The 22,893-nt window shown below is 42.8% G+C and overlaps 1 protein-coding gene across 12 annotated transcripts in view; it reads right to left on the reverse strand.

The window, feature by feature from the left end:
* The window catches only part of DNAJC13 (DnaJ heat shock protein family (Hsp40) member C13), a 98,411-nt gene that overhangs the window by 25,361 nt on the left and 50,157 nt on the right, over positions 1-22,893 (reverse strand). For all 12 annotated transcript variants that reach the window (XR_008309977.1, XM_053262494.1, XM_053262492.1 and 9 more), the window contains 18 exons: positions 14,069-14,172; positions 13,813-13,972; positions 13,011-13,073; positions 11,233-11,334; positions 10,085-10,189; positions 8,779-8,981; positions 8,227-8,311; positions 7,923-8,077; positions 7,537-7,582; positions 6,396-6,550; positions 5,808-6,009; positions 5,107-5,222; positions 4,355-4,433; positions 3,781-3,916; positions 2,279-2,463; positions 1,418-1,492; positions 944-1,063; positions 324-503 (listed from right to left, as the gene is read on the reverse strand). Coding sequence is in view for 11 of the 12 variants with exons in the window: in XM_053262494.1 (XP_053118469.1) it covers positions 324-503; positions 944-1,063; positions 1,418-1,492; positions 2,279-2,463; positions 3,781-3,916; positions 4,355-4,433; positions 5,107-5,222; positions 5,808-6,009; positions 6,396-6,550; positions 7,537-7,582; positions 7,923-8,077; positions 8,227-8,311; positions 8,779-8,981; positions 10,085-10,189; positions 11,233-11,334; positions 13,011-13,073; positions 13,813-13,972; positions 14,069-14,172 (2,271 nt within the window). In the remaining variant the exon portion in view is untranslated. The remainder of the gene's footprint in view (positions 1-323; positions 504-943; positions 1,064-1,417; positions 1,493-2,278; positions 2,464-3,780; positions 3,917-4,354; positions 4,434-5,106; positions 5,223-5,807; positions 6,010-6,395; positions 6,551-7,536; positions 7,583-7,922; positions 8,078-8,226; positions 8,312-8,778; positions 8,982-10,084; positions 10,190-11,232; positions 11,335-13,010; positions 13,074-13,812; positions 13,973-14,068; positions 14,173-22,893) is intronic.

Raw genomic sequence — 22,893 nt, forward strand, 5'->3', positions numbered from 1 at the left:
AATCCTCACTGGATTCCCCTTTACAAGCATAGCCCGTGAATGGCTACCTTTTTTGAGGCCAGTCCAGTTTGAGTTCAAACTGGTTGAACCAGGTTTGTTTTGAACAGGTTCTACATTTATTTATTTTATTTTATTTATTTAATACATTTCTATACCGCCCAAAACACAAGTTCTCTGGGCGGTTTACAAAACAATACCCCTGGTGCACCTTGAATTGGTCATCAACAGAGAAGGCTTTACTAGAAGTGCAACATATACAGCCGAGTAAGTTGTTCAGGATCTAAAGCCTATTTAATAGTCCATTTGAATTTCCCAATGATTACCTGCTGATTAGAATCTTCGCTCTTCTGAATACCACTCTCTTCCAGTGTGTAATCATAATTGAAGAGGTAGCCAAGTAAATACCACAGAACTCCAGCTTGAAACAGATGTGTCTGTAGCCAGTAATCCACAGCAAATGAGCTGACACATTCTACTCCCAGAGAAGCCACACGTGGAATGTTCTAAACAGTAAGGAAAACATTTGCTTGCTTTAGGTGACAAATGAGAAATCCTGAAGCCCAGGAGAAACAATGGCCCACTTCTATAAACAATATAGAATGCAGCAGTAACACATGCATCAAGGTGCACCCGAATTCAGTTTAATTTTCTGAATGCATTTTAGTGATGTTATAACTACAGTGTAGCAGGAAGAATGGCTTGGACTTTGTACATCTTTTACAGGATACAGCTTTGCAGCTTAAGCAAAAAACATCTTCTATACAATGCGGGAAACATGAAGCCTAATTTGAGCTATGGAAAGTTCAAGGGCATTCAAAAATAAAAGCAGAACTACTGCATCTATTTTAACAGGCATTCCTGGAATTCTACTCCCTTGATTAGCACATACAATAATTACTATATAGGAGGCTAGGAAAAGTGTAACAGGCACACAAGAGCTTACCTTGCCATAATACAGCACTCTACAGAGATCCTTGATGATATTTGGCATTTCAGTTATTTTCTCTCTGCAATCTTCAAACTGAGCTGCCACACTGTAACATTTACTTATATGCCCACAAACCTATAAACAACAAAAAAACCCTTTTCTAAGCCAATGTATTATACACACAGTACTTGAAAAAACCCAAAAGATGTCCTTCAAAGATGTCCAAAGAATGGCAGTGCTTTCTGAAAGGCAGATTTAGCACTGTAATTTGCAGTGCATTTACAATCTTGCAACTTTGTGAAGTATTACTATTGTAATGTACTAGAGAAGTAGGTTTATAATTCCCATCTGATGTGCAACTGAGGCTCAGTAGCGATAACCCTATGCCAATCAGCAGGTATGCAAACCTGATCCTCCAAATACAGTTTATATTTTTGCTCAAATACATACAGGTGAAGTCTTCCATCACAGGATTTTGTTAACATTTACCTGAACCGACATATCATCTGGCTTACTAGAACGTGTCAGGACTGCAACACAGCGATTAAAAGCTTCCTGAAGAACCTGTGGAGATGGATATTTTTTCTGTAGGTTGTCAATGAAAATACCTGTCTAAATTTGCTTAAGGCTGCATTATGCCACTAAAGTTTCTCTCTCCAATCTTTAAATAGCATTTTAAAGCTGTAACACAATTTATGCTCCAAAGGACTATTTTCCAGAAAAAGCAACTCAAGTATCCCTAGCCTAACAATAATCTGAAATTTAGACCAAAATGTTTCAAGAGCTCAGTCATTGCTTTCTCTGCTTAGAACACCTGGAGCTAATCTATGTTTAAAAAAAACACAAAAAACCACAATCATACTCAAGCTTCTTACACTGTTATTTGCTTATTCTTTAGTAAATCAAGCTTTTAACACTGGCTGTGCAATTTTATTATTAGTATTATTTTTACATTTATATCCGGGCTCTTCCTCCAAGGAGCCCAGAGCGGTGTACTACATACTTGAGTTTCTCTTTCACAACAACCCTGTGAAGTAGGTTAGTCTGAGAGAGAAGTGACTGGCCCAGAGTCACCCAGCTAGTATTATGGCTGAATGGGGATTTGAACTCAGGTCTCCCCGGTCCTAGTCCAGCACTCTAACCACTACACCACGCTGGCTCTTTTTTACAGAACCACCCAAAATAACAGTTCACATATCGGCTAACAAACCTGAAGAAACGCATGCATACCAGTAAATTATTACCTATACTAATAAAAGCAGTTAAAAACCATCTTGCAAATACGAGTCTCTGAAAACACAAATCAACTATTTTTGCACAAAACAACCGCCAAGGTGTCTTCAAGTCTACCTCTATTCCATTCTCTCTCCTTAATTCTTCTGCATTAAGTGCTGAACAATTGACCGTGTAGAAAGCTAGCTCAGCAGCAGCAGGCAACAGAGGAGACTCCTTGGAGAACAAGAGGTCATCTGAAGTTTCTATCGTGATCGTCTTAATCAGCATAGGATAGCCTGCATATTTGTAGGGCTCCAAATCTTGGAAAAGAAAAAATACCAGAGACAAATATCCACATTTGAATCAGTCTGGTAAAGATGCTCTTATTATTTCACATTTTATAACTTCAAGAGCCAGCAGCATTAGACAAGACCTCTTGATCCAAGAAGAAAAAGCTAGAATGCACCAAAGGAATTACAGTCGTCCCTTGCAACCACAAGGGTTCCATTTGAGGTTGACAAGGCATTAAAAGCAATGGGAAACGGGGGTTAGGGGAACTGCAGTTGCAAAAAGATTTTAAAAAACAGTTAACAATAGAAAAACCCGCCCCCTGAACCCCGGAAATGGCCCCCAAATTTCCAAAAAATCTCGCCAAACCGTGGATACTAAAGTTGCGGTTGGTGAGACCTGCCACCATTTCCTAGTCGCGGATACTCAAATCCATGATTGGGAAACCTGCGGTTGGCGAGGGACGACTATTTCAAAACCAAAACAAGCATGGAAGAGATTCAATGCGATTCAACCACCACACATGGTGACCCATATCTCCCCTCAAAACAGAATTTTAAGAAGTGCTTTACAAAGCAGTAAATATCTAGCTACAATCTAGCAAGCTTTCAACCGAAGGGCCTACCAACCCTAACCTATAACATTTTGGGGCAGCTTCTTGGGTGGTGCAGGATAGATAGGCCAGCTTTGGAAAGAGGGGATTACAGAGCTTCCCACTCAGCTGTACCGAGTGGGACCCTATTTCCTGGTTTACACCAAATCCTGTGTTTTGTATCACACAATTCAGCTTTAATACAGTGGTAGATATTTAACCAAACTAGGCTGCCAGTAGGAGCAGCTGCAATCAGTGACTCATCCATGTGTCCAGTTTTAGAGACCATCTGACTGGCCAACACCACCATAACAGGCAAATGTCTGGGCCTCACTCTCAGAAATAAACTTACTTGGGTTGCTTTGAGATTGATCTTCCTAATTAGAACCTGTTACCTTAAGAACATATTCTGATGCCACAGATCGCCCGTTGCATGACACACTTAGTATGTTCACCAATCAAAACATTTTCAACTTGATATACCCATTCAAAATTGAGCTACAGTGCTCTCTTTACATCAGACTCTTGCCAAGGAAGACAGAACAGTTGTCTGCAATGCTGCATATATGCTACCTCTGGTCATGCTTAAAGCTTAGGCACTACAGTTTTTGAAAAAGAGTGTATTCATGACGTTTAGAGCACTGTATATTTTTTTACTTTGCTTCTTCAGCAAAACTAGTGGGATTTATAGTCTAGTGGGATTTATAATCAAATGTCCAATTACCAATTGGATTTATATAGTTAAGAGACCAATTACCTTCTCTGTGTCTGTTGAAGAGGATGCTTTGAGCTTTCAAAATCAAAATTATATTCTCAGGATCTGGACCATCCACCACTTTGGCTGACTTCGTGCACAGAAACTCATATGCTTTATTCACTTTTTCAAACATATCCTGCAGATACGATGCATCATAATGAAGTATATATGAATCCAATCTGAAAGTAAATTTGCTAGCATTGCAAAAGGAACTGGCTAAAGTTTCAAAGAAAGGCTCTCTTCTGCTACATAGTCTTCAGAAAAACATTCTCCCATTGTGATTACTATTTATTTGAAACAGTTATATATGCAAATATCAGCATTAGTAGTATTTCAGATATGTGGCAAATAATGATTTAGTGTGGATAAATATATTCAGTAACTTACACTGGCTGTCCCAATCATAAATAGGAGAGTAGATGCATGTGTGGATCTGCCCCCTCCACTGAAATACGCAAAGCAGCTCCTACAAGTAACTTCATGTACACACTGGAGAACCTTTGCTCATAAGCAGTCACTAGATCAGGGCAACACACTCTACAGCCATAATGCATAAGTAATATATAGCACTTACTCGACCTTCTGGATTCTTGTCAGGATGGTATTTCTGGGCCAATCTGAAATACGCTTTTCTGATCTTGCTTTCATCATGCCTGTAGGGTACAGAAAGATTTCTCTGGAATTCCACAACCTACCATCTAGTCCACGAACGGCTAACAATGGAAACAAACCATATCATATGTATCTTGAATTTAAGTCTCGAAACCCAGATTTTGAATTGCAGATTTTATCTATTCTTCCAGATACTTTTTTGGCAAATCACTACACATTATGTACAGTATCTGTACCTTGCTTAATGCTGAATAAAATTAAGCAGCAATCATTACAAAGACGTTTGAGAGAAAATGTCTAGCACATACACACGCACCAAATACTGAGCTCACAGTGGACCTCTACCTTCTACATGGCAAGGGCAACATCAACTGGGCCAGCAAGAACTATTCACATCTGAGAAGACCAATCGATTGTCTTGGCACAGAATACCCTTCCCAGGCACCACTACATTGTAATCTGCTTCTTTTTATTCTGTGCTATTAGTTAAGTGGCACAGAGTCAGAATGTCCATAGGTCAGGACATTCCCAAGTAGATGTGCTCCTATGATGAATTACTGTTTATATAGAAGACCTTTTGGCCATAGCCATCCCTTGATTAAACACAAACACACATACCCACAAACACCCCCCCCAAACACACACCCCAAAAGGCCAACTAAGTTTAAATAAAGCTTTATATGAAGTATCACTTATATGTTTATTAAAACATACTGTCCCTGTCCCTTAGCAAGATGGAGGACTTCATATGCATCATCTATTGACATTGTAGGCGGTTTCTTCTCTACTTCCTTTTTCCAAGCATCTAGGGTATCTTTTAAGAGTTTAACCTGAAAGAGCAACACAAACACTCTTGTAAGCAGAGTTTATTTTGATCCTTGGGGGTGGGGTGGTGGTGGTTATTATTCAAATTCATATTTATGCTCCCCTCCCAATATTAAAAAAACCCTGCAAGATAAACTTGTATTTCTTAAAACCTGAGCACCAACTTGCAAATTTGAGTCCCCAAAATCTGATATTTGAGTTTCAGTTTTTAAACTGCATGATTTACATCAGGTCTGCCAAGATAACAGCCCAAGTGACATGCTGAGTGATAGTGGCTCTTCCTCTGGATTTTTTATGTATCCTCTGGATTTTTTCTCTTCTCACAATTCTGAGCCCCTGGTGGCGAAGTGGTAAAACTGCTGCCCTGTAACCAGAAGGTTACAAGTTTGATCCTGACCAGGGGCTCAAGGTTGACTCAGCCTTCAATCCTTCCGAGGTCGGTAAAATGAGTACCCAGAATGTTGGGGGCAATATGCTAAATCATTGTAAACTGCTTAGAGAGCTCCGGCTATAGAGCGGTATATAAATGTAAGTGCTATTGCTATTCTGTTGTTCTACACATTGGGTAAAGTACAAGTAGTCTGACTTACAGGATCTTTAATTGGCCAATCAGGAAACCGAAGTTTATCACAAAGATGCCTGAGGTAATAGATGTTACAGAACAGCTCATTCTCCAGTTGAGGATAACTGATAACTGGGATGGGGCAGTATTGGTAAAGTGCTCTTGTATTACTTTGAAGGCGAGGAGTGAAGTCAGCAAGATGGGCAGCAATCTTCTCGATCATAAGGCGCCTGTGAATTACAAAAGGTTTCTTTCAAATGGTGCCCTGCAGACACTTTTGCTCTTGCAAGACACGTCTAGTTTCCACAACCTCCTGCTGCAGTCCTCCATGCCTGCACTGTTCAAAGGATTCCCCAACCAACAGCAGGTTTTAAGAAGTCATGGGGTGGGGGAAAAGAGCAAAGGGACAGGAAAGCCCTGCAGCATAAGTGGTATTCCACTGATGCTTCTCTGGATCGAACCCACTGATGCAGTAAATACATTATTAAATCCAAGTATTTGTGGCAAGCCATGAGAAACATCAGATATGTGGATTTTAAGCAGCAAACTGCAACAGGGAATGTGTGCCAACAGAATCAAAGTCATTTATTTTGAATGAAGTGAATAAATGAGTTACCTCATTTCATTACTCCAAATGGCTTCTGGAGTGTCAAATTCACCCAAAAAGATTTCAGAAAATTTTTCTGGTTCATAGTTTTCCAAGTAGCACACCATAGCTTCTGGAAGAATGTGTCCAAGGATACTTCTCTGAACAATATCTTGTCCTTTTGTCTAAAAACAACAACAACCTAAGTGAAACATGCAGATTAATAAGCATGCTTATGCATTTATTTATTTATTTATTTATTTATTTATTTTCTATATCGCCCTTTCAAAAATGGCTCAGAGCGGTTTACACAGAGAAACAAATAAATATGATGGATACCTGTCCCCAAAGGGCTCACAATCTAAAAAACAACAACAACATAAGATAGAGACCAGCAACCGTCACTGGAGGTACTGTGCTGGGAGTGGATAGGGCCAGTTACTCTCCCCGCTGCTAAATGAAAGAGAATCACCACGTTAAAAGGTGCCTCTTTGCCAAGTTAGCAGGGGTATATTAAGAAATGTTGCACTCTGAATAGCTTGGTATGTTTTTGCAAGCCACAATTAGTCACCTGAAATTTCAGCTACCAACTCACACTCCTACTCATCAATTCTAGTCCAGCTCTTCAGTAGAAGGCTTTTGACAACACTAAAATTAGCTAGAAACACTTTTAAACAGCGAAGAATATCCAATCATGTTAAAACGAACGAAGTACTCTGTCAATACATAATCCAGATTGCCAAATTACCTTCTAAAATGGGGGAGGGCAAAAGGTAGAGCCACATCAGTGGGCTCAACCTTTCTAATGCTAGGTGATTTGCAATTGATCACTAAGGGTTTCAGATTCCTAACTGTTTAATAATAGCAACAAAAGCTCTTTCTTCTGTGTCAGGGAAATGAAGTGAAGAATGCTTGGGTGGGGGGGAAACCAAGCATTCTAATTTGAGCTTCTAATTTGCACCTGGCACTGGCTGTTGGACTACGTAGTTCTAGGGGGAAACAGAATAAACCCTGCACACTCAAAGTTTGCCCATCTCTGTTCTAACATATAAGTACTAAGCTGGAATTTGTAAACAGAAACCCTACATATATTTAAGTAGTGCACAGTTTGATTTGGTTTAATTTACAAGGAGTATTATAAGTTTGTTTTGTACTAGTAATTGCTGCTTACCTCCTCAGACTTGAAAGCCTGTTTTGAATGAGTATACTTCAAAAACCTAGAAAAAATATTCAGTTAGATGTTTTAGTTCAGTGGCATGAGCTGTGCACACAGCTTACTGTATTCATATAAATTCAAGTCCTGCCAGTGACATCTCGAAATCCCTGGTTCCCACTAGTAATCCTTTATGGACTCCCTTGTCATCCAACTTTCAATTTCTCTCTACTCATGACACAGCATAGCCCTTCTTTACTTCACAAGATCCACAGGGAAGGATTTAAAACCAAAATTTTACCACTCCCCAAACATCAGACACGTTAAATCATATTTGTATATGCACATAGCCCAACACATTGCACAAAGTAACACAACAGATGCTCAACACACTTTGTTCTCACCTTGCAACAGGGAGTACATTGGAACCAGTGTACATCATGATGAAGAAGAACACTCCACTGAGGTAAAGACGAGGTAACTGAGGGTTGTCTTGCATTATGTAGAAAAGCAATATGGCAACTTTCTCAACAAGAATGGGGTCAAAAGTCAGCAATAGCTGAAATGCAATAGAAGTTAATTTGAAATGCATCGTTACAGCCCTATTATTCAAACAAAAACATCCCAGGTGCTAAACACATTGAGAGGAGCAAGCACTAACTTATGCCTAGTTCTTTTACAGATCAGCTGGCACAGCAGTTAACTTACCTGAATGATATGGGGAAGGCAAGTGCTGTCTGAAAGGAGCCTTTTTACTCTGGGTAAGGGTCGTATAATGGCATTGTCCTGATCTCTAAAATAAAAAAATATTTTCCTCATCGGTGTTTAAATTAGAGCACACATATACACTACTTTCTAATTCTATGCTAAATGTTTTTTCAGCTAGTATTTCATACAAATGAAAAACTGTTCTGTGGCCAGAATTTTCAAATAATTATACCATGATACTTTTTTATATTCTAGAATTGTTTTCTAATTGTTCCATTAAGTTACCACATAGGTCAGGTCAGCCTTGACCCAAACTGACCACCTTGCTTCAGATTCTGGTGAGACCCCTCACCTTCACATTGGTGGACTTTCACCAGGGTGGGTTATATTTTCCCAAAGTAATTTTACAAGCAGGTGTTTATCCGTCCTCATGTCAAGCATAGGGCCTGTTTACAATTTAACTAGATTTGCATTTTTGTGCATAATACAAAATCACTCTACTAGAGGAAATATTGATTATACCACCACCTCCGCCCCGCCCCCATTCCTTACCTACTAGGAAAATAGCTACACATGGTAACTAGCATATTGAGAATAAGTGTAGCGAGATCGGTCTCATTCAGCACAGCCTGTCCAGTGGCAAGCAGACACCACTTCAGCTGAGGGATAACCTGCAGTGGGCGCCATCCATCCATGCCCTGGGCCCAGCAGCGTGTTTTTGAAGTCAGCTTCCCTTTGGTCCACAATTCCTGCATCTGAGTTAGAAGTTAACCATAACACCATAATGAAAAAGAGGAAGTTTTTTTTAACAGGCAGGTTCCACAGCTAAATAGGGAAGTGTTCTCGACTAGAACAGTGGACTAGAGGTCCTGCTTGCTTGCTCGACTATTTCTAGTACAGGTTACTTTAAATTTGTGGCTATTTTTATTTATAAGGAATAAAAGTTCTTAAAAATGTATTTGGAGTGGGGGTGGTTCAACACAACGTATAGAAACCAAACCACCCCCACTCCAAATACATTTTTAAGAACCTTTATTCCTTATAAATAAAAATAGCTACAAATTTAAAGTAACCTGTACTAGAAATAGTCAAGCAATCACAAAATCTGTGCAAGCCAACAGACCCTCTAGTCCAAACCCCCATTCAAAAGAGGGGACCAACCCAGCAGCCTAGCACAAACCCACTACCAGTGTGACAAGAGTAAAAAAAAATGCATGCATTGCAAACAGTACTATATGGCTCAAGCAAATAATCCAAGCCACACAGCACAGGATGGACATCATCCCCACTGCATTCCAGAATTACTAACTCTGACCCAATGGAATTTCTCTTGACAACAAAAGTAAAATAACCAGTCAGGATGAAGGCCAAACATCCGCTTGGTCCAAGGAAGTTTCAACTGGCACAAATCTACATGCACCCACCCAGCATTCCCAAATGTGCCTCTAGCAGTCTTTAAGGGAAGGAAATAAGGATGGGGGGGGGTCCCACAGTGGCGAGATGAGACATCATCACACCAACTGTAGCAAGTCAGCCAATGCAGACTGCTTAACAGATTGTACAGGAATGCTGGGTGGGCCCGTAGAGTTGTGCCCAGTCAAAACGTCCTTGGACCAAGTAGATATTTGGCCTTATTCCTGACTGATGACTATATTTTTCAGTTCAGTTCAGCTGTACAGATAGAAGCTCCTAGTGTAAGCATATATATTTATATTACACATACCCCCTTTCCTCCAAATAAGTGCTACATGGATGAGCCTTAAAACTATGTTTTCATGTTCATTATTTCCAAACAGATATATATTCTTAAAAGTTCCTAAAGCTAGTTCTATTGCAAGTGTACCATGAAAAAAGTTACCTCATGAAAGCTATAAGGACCACTCCTCTCTTTGTCTGCATTGCCAAAATACCACTCTTTCTCACTCTCTCTCTTCATATCAGGTGCTGCTTCAATTACATTACTCTTAAGAAGAAGAAAAACAAACATTAAACAGCAGCCAAATTATAGATTTTCAGTTTTAACATTACCAGATTGTCTCTAATGTTAACCACTTTGTAAGAAGCTAGGCTTAGTACATATACACACAGGCTCATACACACAGCAACAGCAGGTGAAGGAAGAGAAGGATAACAAGTTAGTGCAAGCAAGCTTCTGCACCATTGCAGCCCCCTGAGCCAAAGGTCAAGCAGCCCTCAGTAACAATGTGGAAGGTACTGCGAATATCTGCTGGGGGAGAGCCTGGACACCAGATACTCTCAATTAGCAGAAGGTGTCCTCCTCAGCCCCATTTCCAGGCTCTCCCAAATTCCCCAGCAATCACTCATGATGCAGCCCATGAGTGTTAAGGGGACCTTAACAATGCTTTTTTGGCATGCTTAGGAAGCGGCAGCAGTATGGTGTAGGGATGTGCACATCAGGGGAAGCAAGGATGTACACTGCCACCCTGCACCAGCAATTTTGGAGAGTGCGCCGGCGGGGGAAACACTGCCGGGGCGAGGGGGGGATTAAGGACACCCTCTCCACTCCTTAAAAAGGTAACAGCCTGCCCCCCGCCAAACTGGCTGATCCAGTTCAGTGGTCCGGAAAAGGACCGCTGAACAGGTTCGGGCACATCCCTAGTACAGAGTTCCCTGTGCTTACCATCTTCTACCACTGACATAAATGTATAAGCAAATCCTATTACTTAGCAATTTGTTCAAAGGTTGGCCTAGCAAGTGTTGCTTTCAGTGTCACAGGACAGTGAAGTGAGATACATTGAACCTCACAAGAGAGTAAAGTTAGAGGAGCACTACTGGTGTCTTGAATAAGCCAGCAATATAGTGCACAGTAATTTTTAAAACAGCAATGTCTAATCTAGATATTGAAATCTTTGAAGCAACTCCATTTGGAATTACATGTATCAAATTTCAGTGTGATTAAGTTGTTTTTAAATATGAGGAACCAATACTTCCATAACTCGTATCTAAACCATATACACTGAGGACAAGAAACTGAAGACCTCATACTTGCAATGGTACTGTTGCTCTGCTTGTGTGAAGATGAGCCAGAGTGAGGAGGTCCACAAGGGTTCTGATGCCATTTGAATCCATGAGCTCCTTGACATTTTTCTGTAAAAAGAAAACTCCCTCTGATCAGGTATATATTAAAATTTCCAGGACTAAGTTAGTTCAGCTTCCCTAGCTAGCCATAAAAGCAATATCCTAGAAGAATAAAGCAAAATATTGCGAATCCCTGCCACATTGATTTCTTGCTGTTTTTGTTACGCTACTGATCATAGACAGTAATAAAGATTTTGATATTTTTGTTAAAGTTCTGTCAATTTTTTAAATTTGGTTTTACTGATGTTTGCAAACTACTTTGGTTTTAATGCAAGAAAAACAGGATGCAAGTTTTAAAATATACATATCTATATATCTATCTATATATACTTAATTCTCTTAGCCAGACAGATGTGTGGCGGAAATCACATGCGTGGTGGAACTCTTGCGAGAGTTCCGCACACATGTGAGGAGGCGGCCGGCTGGTGGGCGAAGCCCTGTCTCCCTGAGGAGCTGGCCGGCGGCAGTGGGATGGCCTGGCCCTGGCCTGCCTGGGTAAGGAGGAGGCGAGAGGCAGCGGTGGGATGGCCTGGCCCTGGTCTGCCGGGGTAAGGAGGCGGTGGCGGGCCCTGGCCACCCAGAGATGGTGGTGGCGGGCCAGCATAGCCTGGCCGCCAGGAGGAGGCAGTGGTGGCGAGATGGTCTGGCCCTGGTTTCAGCAGCCGGGGGAAAGAAAATGGTGGCAGTGTGTGTGTGTGAGGGGGAGAAAATGTCAGCAGCGATGGGGGGGGGGAGATGGTGGTGGTCAGGCAGGAAACAGCAGTGGGGGAGAGAAGGAAAATGGTGGTGGCGGCAGGATAGAAAGCAGTAGTGGCAGCTGGGGTGGCTGGGAAACGGGGGGAAACAGCTTAGACAGGAAAGGAGGAAGGAGAACTAGAGGCACAGATGCTCTGCACCCAGGCTAGCTAGTATGTATGTAAAAATGTAAACTTGATATATTACTATTTATAAAAAGTGTATTTAATGTCCTATAAAATAAATTGTATTTATAATAAAAAACTGTGATCTCTTTTTAAACTATTCTACAACCACAGATTTAGTTAGGGGCTGTAGCTTAGTGGCAGAACACCTGCATGCGGAAGGCCCCTAGTTCACTCCCCAGCATCTCCAGAGAGGGATAGGAAAGCAGTAGCTCTCCAAGGTTTCTGCATGAAACCTTCGAGAGCTACTGCTAATCAATGTAGAGTAGACAATGCTGGCCCAGATAGAATCTGAGTCAACTGACCTGGATTACCAATTATCTGACACTGTCCAAGACACTTCCATACGTTTAACACATTCAGTGTATGGGGGGTGGGAGGAGGTGCATATATCCTTGCCCCTTAAAGACTTTGTTTAAGAATAGATTATAGTGTTGGGCGTTCCTAACGGAACAGAGTTAAACATGGCTTGACAAATCCCAGGCACGAGAGCGCAATGGTGTCTAGAAATGTAACGATGGTGCCTAGCCTAGGATATTCAGAGACAGAGGTTTTTAATGAAATCTTAATTTGTCCCTGTTGTCCCTGGGGATAAAGAGAAGCCCATTTACCCTCCCCCTACACAATGTCCATCATGAAGTCTGGTAATTTTCTCTGGCTCCTAAAAGAATAAATAAAAATGGTCAAGGCCAGCTTTAAACTAGAAAAAGGGACAGACAACTTGGAAGTATTAACAACTGTAAAGGTTTTGTAAATGTAGCTCACCTTGTTGAGAATCAGCTTGTTGAGGAATAGTATCAGTCTGTCCCGCTCAAGCCTATCAGTGCACTGAAGAAAGATATACAGCTTTTAATGAAGGGAAGAACCAGAGAAGAGTGCTGTAAAAGCAATAATCTACCCTCTCCCTTTTATAATACATGTGACCACAGACTACTTTGTTAAGAATACAATCATATAAACCCCAAACTCTGTGTGCACGCATGTGGTTAGATTCTAAATAATCTGATTTATTGTAAACACACAAGTGTTTGAAAGTGACTAGGGCAATAGCATGATAAAGTGTAACTGTATAGAGAAATAAAACAGACCCAGGAACTCAACGCAGATCTCTTAACTAAAAGAGTCATAAGGGCTGTTCCCCCTGCCCAATTCATCACTGTTTTAGCTTCCTTATTTTTCTGCTTACAAGTCTGTTAATAGCCAAAAACTTGAGTACCTTTGGCAAATTGATCCATGCAAATGTTTCATTTGATAAAACATGTTTAGCAATGGGGTGGGGGGTGGGGGGTAGGGTCAGGCTTTTTTTTTTTTTAAGGTGCTTTAAAAATGAAGGTAGAAATATTGCACTGCAAGTTTATCTTGTAACACCTTCACATTAAAAATACAAAAAATAAAGAGATGGTACAGTTAAGTCAAATTCTCCACATCAAGGTATTTTAAAGTAAAAGATAGAAATGACCGATTATACATCATTAGACACTACTAGATGGAGTTCCAGGAGAACTTCAGTAAGCTTTATTTCCCTACCCTGCTCCTCAAAACTTAACAGTAATAAAGCAGCACTTACCCTTTCCAGCATCCCTACAATGTATCTAGTGTCAGCAAATGGGCCTATTTCCTCATAACATCTGCTATAAACAATAGCCAGGGCTTGCAAACAGAGGCATTTCATGTTTATTTTAGGGGTCAGCAGGAAACGGTGGTACAATTCATTGAAAAACTCATACCTGTGGGCAAGAAAGGCACAGAATTTTTTAAAAAGTAGAATGCCTTATAAAGCAGATAATAAAATTTGAGAACTCATTTGGATAATAGCAACTCACGATTTTTTTATTGCTCCACTTTCTTCACTTTCATCTTCTTCCAATAATAATCTCAGATAATAATCCCCTATTTTTATTTCCTCTGACAGGCAATCGTACTTCACCTTTTGCATAAGGGAAAAAAGAAATACAGAAGTTTCTAATGTTACTGTTAAGTAGTCAAGCTTCAGTTACAGAATACGTGACTTTCAACTAATGAAGTATAATTTACATACTACACAACTATGACTATGTCTATCTTACTGTTGAACACTTTTCTAGGGAGAAAAAAAGGATTTTTTGTGCTTGAGTGTTAAAGTTTAGTAGAGACACTTAGAAATAAAGTTTGGAGATAAAGATACAACACAGAGAGCTCCTAAATGTATAAATCACAAATGCACCAATACTTCTATAACCTTCAAAAATATTCATTAAACATAAGAGCAACTATTTCTATATTCAATGAAGAATGATTTCTAGAGATTAATGTAGGTGTTCCCAAAGGAGAGCATTCTCCCAGGCTCGATTTAATGTCTCACCATCTATGGTTTTGGAGGAAAGGTATAAGGTCGTTCCTTATAAGGATCGACTATGTCCCTGTGGTGCAGAAGTGGTTGAGACAACTGCGCATGTGCTCTTACATTTTACCTTCTACAAAACCATCCGTACCTTCTGGCTCGAACCTTATTTGTGCAAATTTTTGGGACATCAGGATGAGTTCTATGTTGAGCTCTTCCTGTCAGGTTGGCACAAGGGAATTACCTTGGCTATGGCCAGATTTTGTGCAGCTGCTATAAAATTAAGAAATGTTTTAACAAATTTTAAATGATATGTTTTATGCGTTATTCTCTCACCCCGCTTTTGCTTCTTCTGATAATTGTATTATTGCTGTTTGTTGTATGTATGTTATGTTTGGTCTTGTACCGCAAATAAATAAATAAATATTAATGTAGGTGCTGGTATAATTTGTTCTTTGTGAATTCATTTAAGGAGCATATTTTGATTTATGAATGTTTATTCAAGAGGGAAACTTCTCAAGTCTGTTATGCTGATCTTTCCCCCTATTTTTTGTTGTGTTACAGTTTAACAGAACACAACATAGATAACAATACTGCCATGAACAATGGCTGGCAGCTCAAATTCCAAGGAAGTTACTAATACAAGAGGGGACGCTGAAAAGACTTCCCTTAATGAAGTCTTGAGTGTACAGAAAAACAGGTTGCTCACCTGTAACTGATTACCTGGGAGAGATCCGTTGATATCCATTAGAATGGGGTTCTGTGCCTGCGCGGAAGTATCTCGGCGTCGAGTTTCCTAGCTCCTTTTCGGCGCCTGCACCCCGCCCCACATGACCACGTGGCTATTTAAGGCGAGAGGAAGCTCAGGCAGCTCAGTTCCTTGGAGACCGCCGAAGCAGTCAAATAGATGGTAAGTTCTACTAGAGAGACCCACAGTCCACTGCAGAGGGGAGGTTCGGGAGGATCTAATGGATATCAACGGATCTCTACCAGATCATCAGTTACAGGTGAGCAACCTGTTTATCTGGTATGGGATCCGTTGAATCCATTAGAATGAGTCTTTAGTTAGCTCCCAAAGGAGGAGGGAGCAGTGGATTATTGTAACACCCTTTTGAGGACACCTCTCCCAAAGTTCGCCTCTGCTGCGGAGTGCAGGTCAATAGCATAATGCTTCACAAATGGTTCCTCTGAAGACCAGGTAGCAGCCTTACAAATATCAGGGAAGGAAACCCCCAACAGGAAAGCTGCAGAAGTGCCAAACGCCCTTGTGGAGTGCACCTTGATAGATTTCGGGGCTGGTACTTTCTGTATTGAGTAGGCCAGGTGGATGGTTTCCACCAGACAATGAGACAGACATTGTCTGGATAGTGACTGTTCCATAGTAGAGCCCTTATACGACACCAGGAGCTTTTTTCTCTTTCGGAATGCTTTAGTGCTGGAGAGATAATATAGTAGAGCCCTGCGGACATCCAGGGAATGAAGTGCTTTCTCCAAAGGCATGGAGGGAGATCTAAAGAAAGTGGGCAGAACTATGTCTTGGTTGACATGGAAATCTGAAACTATCTTAGGCACAAAGGTGATGTCTGGATGTAGGAGGACCTTGTCCAGATAGAACCGAGCATATGGCACGTCCATACGGAGGGCAGTCAGTTCACTCACCCTGCAAGCAGTGGTGATAGCCACTAAGAAGACATGTGTCCTTAAAAGCTGCCTAAGTGAAGCCGAACTCATTGGCTCGAACGGTGTTTCTGTTAGAGCAGAGAGGACCAGAGAGATGCTCCAAGATTCCATTGGTTTGCGTATAGGAAGGTAGAGATTCGTAAGTCCCTTCAAGAAACTTTTACAGGAGGAATGGGAGAATGGCGTCCTACCATCCCAGCCAGGATGTCGAGAAGAGAGAGCTGCTAGGTGCACCTGTATGGATACGTTAGACCAGGGATCCTCAACATTGGGCCCCCAGATGTTCTTGGACTTCAACTCCCATAATCCCCAGGCCCAGTGGCCTTTGGCTGGGGATTATGGGAGTTGAAGTCCAAGAACATCTGGGGGCCCAACGTTGAGGATCCCTGAGTTAGACAACTGTGATGTTTTCAGGCTTGTCATGTATAGCAAGACCTCCCAAACAGTGGCCTGTCTGGGATGGAAGCCGTGAGTCTTTGAGTAAACCTCAAACTGCTTCCACTTGCTGGTGTAGTTTTGCCTCGTAGATAGTTTACGTTCGTTCAGCAGGATCTTTTTAGCAGGCAATCCATCACGCTGTCAGTTGCAGTGTGAGAACTTCGGGATGTAACACTCTGCCACCCTCTTGAATGAGTAGGTCTGGGCAGTTCGGAAGTCTCTGGTAAGTGCGGGAAGTCAGTTTGAGCAAATGCGGAAACCATGCTTGGTGTGGCCATCATGGTGTGATCAAGATGCACTTTGAGGGAGCATTCAAGAGACGAGCTATTACTCTGCTCACAAGTGGCAAGTGGGGGATCATGTACGTATGATGGAGTGACCAGCCCAGTTGGAATGCATCCCCCAGCGAACATGGATCGTGTCCCGCTCTGGAGCGGAACAGTCTGCACTTTGCATTCTGTGTCGTAGCAAACAAGTCTACCTGAGGATGACCCCAGAGGTCGAAGAGTCTCTGGAGGTAACGGTCGTTCAGTTCCCACTCGTGTCGGTCTATTGAGAACGAGTGGCTGAGACCGTCCGCTAGGACATTGTCTGATTCCTTGATGTGCATTGCTACTGGTGTTATACTGTGCTTGATGCACCAATGCCAGATCTGAATGCTCTGTGCACAGAGCAGTCTGGAGACAGTGCCCCCCTGCCTGTTCAGGTAAGCGATAGCAGTGGTGCTGTCCAATTGCAACTGAACTACTTGGCCTCGCAGCATAGGCAGGAAGGCCTTCATGGCTTGAAAAACTGCTAACAACTCCAGAAAGTTTATGTGGAGTTGGTGTTGACTGTGTGTCCAAAGTCCCTGAGTTGCGGCAGTATTGCAGTGACTGCCCCAACCTTGTAGAGGGGCATCTGCTGAGTCCCAAACCGAAGGGGGTTGTGGTTGAAACGGCACTCCTCTGAGTACGTTGGAGGGCCGTGTCCACCAGGACAGTGATTGAAGGATCGGTGCTGGCAATAGTAGAAGCTTTGTGGGGCTGTCCTGGAGCAGATTGAAGGAGGACAGGAACCACAGCTGCAGTTTCTTCATTTTCAAGCGTGTGTACCGCAGTGTAGACCTGCAAGAAGCCATCAGACCTAACAGTCGTTGTATGTGCCATGCCTAACATATGTAAATAACAAAATAATGCAACTGGGCCTTTCTCCTTTTGAACTTCTCACTCGGGAATGCAATAAGGTGAAGGAAATACTATTTATCCGGTTGCATGACACTGAACGTCAGGAACTAATGTCTTTGGCCAACAGGATTTGTTCCCTCTGCATTTTGGGATTTTGCCACCCAGGGGAGATAGAGGTGCAAATTACTTAACAACGTTGCACTTTTCTAAATTTCAGGTCTCATTTGCTCGGGCTCATTTAAACGTGTTGCCCTCTTCTTTTTTGGAACAGAGGTTTGCTAAAGACCAATCTGCTATGGTTTTTTGCCCTTGTGGTGCTGGCCTCCTGGAAACTGTCACCCATGTTCTGCTATCCTGTTCTTTGTATTGGGATGCTAGAGAAGAACTTATTTCCCCTTTGTTACTCAAATTTCCTGGGAGGTGCGAGCGTTTTTATACATATTACTGTCTCACGGATGTAAGCTCTGATATTACAAAAACTGTAGCAAAAATTTTTTATATTGCCATTAGGTTAAGGTTTCGATTAAGTGCTTAACTGTGGGAGCTGTTATGCTTTTTAATCTAATTTTTTATGAATGACTGTATTTTGTTTTATTGTGTTTTAGTATTGTTGTATTAGATGTGTATGTTGTTTCTATTTCTGCTGGCCAATGGCTATAATAAAAATGATGATGATGATGTATGTGCCACGTTGTTTGAGATGGCGCGGCCTGAAACTCCTAAACCAGCGATGCGAGGGTCTGAAAACGGTCTTCTGGGAGAAACACCCTGCCCGCTGTGGCATTGAGCACAGCTCCTATGAACAATATGGTCGGTACTGGCGTCAGGTTGGATTTCTTCCAATTGACCTGTATTCCCAGGTCCTGGAGAAGGCATAACATGTACTTTATCTGAGAAAGTAACTCTTCTTTGTTTGTTGAGGACAGCAGCCAGTCGTCTAGGTATGGGTACAGTTTCAGACCCTTTGTTCTCAAATGGGCGACCACCACCGCCATGCATTTGGTGAACACACAGGGTGCTGTGCAGAGTCCACACGGCAGAACTTGGTACTGGTAAAGCGAGGTCCCCACAGTGAACCACAGATATTTCTGAAAGGAGGGCTGGATTCCTATGTGAAAGTAGGCATCCTTTAAGTCTCACAAGCCACCTCTCGTGATGGAGAAGAGATAGGTTGTCCTGTAACGTCGTCATTCAATACTTTTTCACATGGGTGAACTTGTTTAGATGTCGTAAGTCCATAATTGGTCGAATCTCGCCATCCTTCTTTGGTACCTGGAAGTAACGGGAGTAGAATCCCTCCCGTCGACTTGACCATCACACTGGTACCATAGCCTTTTTTTTGAAGGAGTTCCTGAACTTCCTGAAGTAGGGCCGTCGTTGCCGTCATGAAACGTATGCCCCTGAAAGATGGTCGGGTCTTGAATTCTATCATGTAATCGGAAATCACAGTCTTCAAGACCCACCGATCTGATGTTACGTTGCGCTTTCGCATTACTTGCCAACCTGATGGAGTTGGTGGCTAGTAGGGCCGGCAGTGAGATGTTGTAGGCTGGAACTAAATCCTCCCTAGTGTCGTGGGAGGGAATACAAGGGGAAGTCCCAGGTGGTTGCGATGGCCTTTTCTGCGCTTCAAAGGCACTGTTTCCGTCCACCTGTTTATTGCGTTGATCAGAGGGAAATTGGCCCTTCTGTTGCATTGCCCATTTATTGAAGGGTTGGAAAAAATTATGGAAGTCTCTCCGGTCCTCTTGCTTGAACGATGACCGGGTTGGTAATAGGACCGCTGTTTATTCCCGTAGGAGGTTGACTGAGGTAGCAGACGTAAAGGTCTTAGCAGTAAGTTTAGATTTCTTCATTTTTTTTCCCATGGTGGCATCAGTCTCCTCTGAAAAGAGTCCCTTTCCATCAAAGGGGGGTCCTTCTATTTTATCTTTCATATCTTGTTGCAGGGCGGCAGACCGTAACCAGGCATGATGACGAAGGGTGATAGCCGTTGTAATGGATCGTGATTCCAATTCTGCCAAGTGCTTTGCCGTGCTTAACAAATGACAGGTAAGGTCACCAGCTTGCTGCAACGTTTTACGGAAGCGATGTTTCAGTTTCTCCGGAGACAGTGTATCCAAGTCTTTCTCTAAAGCTTCCTAGATACAATAGCTATACTTGGCCATACAGGCCGAATATTTGGCCACCTTAACCGATAGACAAGACGTGGAATATAATTTCCTGCCCATCACATCAAATTTCCTGCCCTCTTTGTCTGCAGGAGTGGTATGTCGCTGTCCAGATTTGGAGGAAGCAACACAGTTGATAACTAAGGAGTTTGGGACCTGGTGCTTAAGCAGGAAAAAAAGAGCTTATCCTGCTCTTGTACTCGATACAGCCCCTCAAGCCTTTTTGACGTTGGTGTAGATGTATGAGGTACCTGCCACATGCATTGTGCTGCATTGGAAACGACAGGCAATAAAGGAAGTGCAATCGGCTGTGATGATTGAGACTGTTGCATAAAATTGTAGACTGGGTTGTCTATAGTCTTAAGCTGTGAGGTGAGATCCAGGCCCAGTGCATTAGCCATTCATCTTATGTGGGAATGGTAAGCTTTCAATTCTTCTGTTGGTGAAACATGGGAAGGTGTAGCCACATCTGGCGAAGGATCCAATTCTCAGTGTCAGTGTCAGACTCAAAATCTGACGAACCATGGTGGCTGTCCTTGGAATCAGGATCGGAAAGTGTACGGTGCACTAGTAGCTTCGGAGATACCGCTCGTGGGGGCGAAGGAGCAGGCACAACATCTGTTTGTGATCCTGTCGACGTGGAAATATTCAACGAAGTCTGAGTAGCCATTGAGGCAGTATGGGTTCTTGTTTGAGTGCTCATACTGGAAAAGAATTTTTTAGGAGGTGGTGGAGGAGCAGACGGCTCTGGTGTTGAAAGCCATCTCCTCCGCCATGCTCGGTCCTCTTGGAAGTCATATGTAGCACCAGGCGACACTGTACCTGGCAACGCCGTTTCCCGTGACGGGGACACATGGTGACTGAAGCCTCATGTGTGCCAATGAGTTGACGCAGTGAGATGCGCGGCCGTGGGCATCCGCGGAGCAGTCCCAGCATCCTCCTCTTCAGAATGAGGAAATCCCTGGAATGTAGAAGGTGTATCAATGGTTGAGTCCAACATCTTCAGAAGGGGATCTAGAGGCGGGGCCTCAACGTCCTCTACATCAGCATCCTCTAGTGTAAAGGTCATAGGCGCATGGAATCTAGGGGTTACCATGCTGATGTTTGTTGGAGTGTTGAGAGCAGACACCTGGACATCTTCCTTTGATGTCGATGGTGAACAAATAGGGGTCGGTGCAGGCACCAAGTCCTTAGTCTTCGGTATCCAGAATGTTCACGGCATTAGCATTGACGTGGAAGCTGTCAGTGGGTCTGTAGAAATAACTCCTAATGTCTGTCTCCTTCGATGCCAACATCGATGTCGAAGTCTCCAAATCTTTCGATGTTGAGTGCACTGAAACAGTCGATATCGACATAGCGGTATCGGGAAAGGTTCAGGTCTTGGTGTCAAAGCGGTCGGTATCGGCTCGTTCGACATTGAAGCAGTTGGACATGTTGGTATCGAGTGAAGTGCTGGCTCTGCCATCGGAGGTCATGACTGCATTCTGGATGAATGCACTTTTGATGTCGAGGGAATCTCGACATCCTGAGCCGATCCTGGCGAAGGAGTCGATTCCGATAGGGCTGGCTTGCTTCTTCTTTTTGGCAGGGCCAGTCGGAGACACCATTTTGTCGCCTGGCCTTTTCGAGGACTTAGGGGCCTTAGCGTGAGGCATCCAAGTTTTAGACTGGGCCAAACCCGGGTTCTTCGAGCCATGCGGCTGAGGTGATTTTGCTGCAGAGGAGGGCGCAGCTAACATATCATCGTAAAGAGAAGCGCGTAGACGGAGCTCTCTATTTCTCCTAGTTTGTTTCGAAAAAGACTTGCAAATCGTACAGGCTGAAATTATGTGGGCCTCACCCAGGCACAACAAACATAAGCTGTGGCGGTCTTGAGAGGGCAATTTAGCACTGCATTTAGTGCAGCATTTAAAGTTTTTCTTTCCCTTCGGGGCATCCATTTTACTCACGATCCAAGGTTCGTTGCCAATAAATCAGTCCGATCTTTCGTTGCGTTAGAGAAAACCGAAAAAGTCACAGTCCGGGTCAACAGGAGAATAATCAGTCCGAATCAATAGGCAAAGAATTGTCCAAAGTCAGTCCGCAGTAAAAAGCCAGTGGAAGTAGAAGTTAGGAAATGCCAAGGAAAAACACGAAGGAGCTGCAGAAACCGAGTGATCCCTACAGCGGTCGCAAAGGAACTGAGCTGCCTGTGCTTCCACCCACCTTAAATAGTCACGTGGTCATGTGGGGCGGGGCGCAGGCATCGAAAAGGAGCTAGGAAACTCAACGCCGAGAGACTTCCGCACAGGCGTGGAACCTCATTCTAATGGATTCAACGGATCCTGTACCAGATTCTTGGCTGCAAACGCAGAGGAAATTCCCAGGTTCACCACTAACTACCTGGGCATGCCACAAGCAAAGGAAGGTTCCTTAAGTTTTGCATTTGTTCAAAACCTCTATATAGCCAAGTGTATTCTGATCTTATGTTTACAGGATACATACTTGAGACTGCTTAGGGATCTGGTTATTCTACCAACACAATTTACTACTTGGCCATTCAGTCTTGGCTGGAGTCCTAAAAGGATGTCTATAAGAGAACGTCTTCTCCATGAGCCCCATCGCTCACCGAGATCATCCGGAAAGCTCAGTCTGCAGCTGCCACCAGCTTGTCTGGTGGATACGCAGAAGGGCCTTCTCTGTTGCTGCCCTGACACTCCCTGTTGAGAGGAGAGCTTCCCCATCTCTGACAACTTAAAAAATCATTACTTACCCTTTTCACCCAAGCTTTTAAATTTAATAGTGGTTTTAAATTGTTTTAAGTTTTTTACTTTTGTTTTGGCTTGTTTTTATGTTGTTGTAAGCCACCCAGAGACTGACGTTTGGGGCAGCAT

This window comes from Hemicordylus capensis, chromosome 6, assembly GCF_027244095.1.
Source record: "Hemicordylus capensis ecotype Gifberg chromosome 6, rHemCap1.1.pri, whole genome shotgun sequence".
NCBI lineage: Eukaryota > Metazoa > Chordata > Lepidosauria > Squamata > Cordylidae > Hemicordylus > Hemicordylus capensis.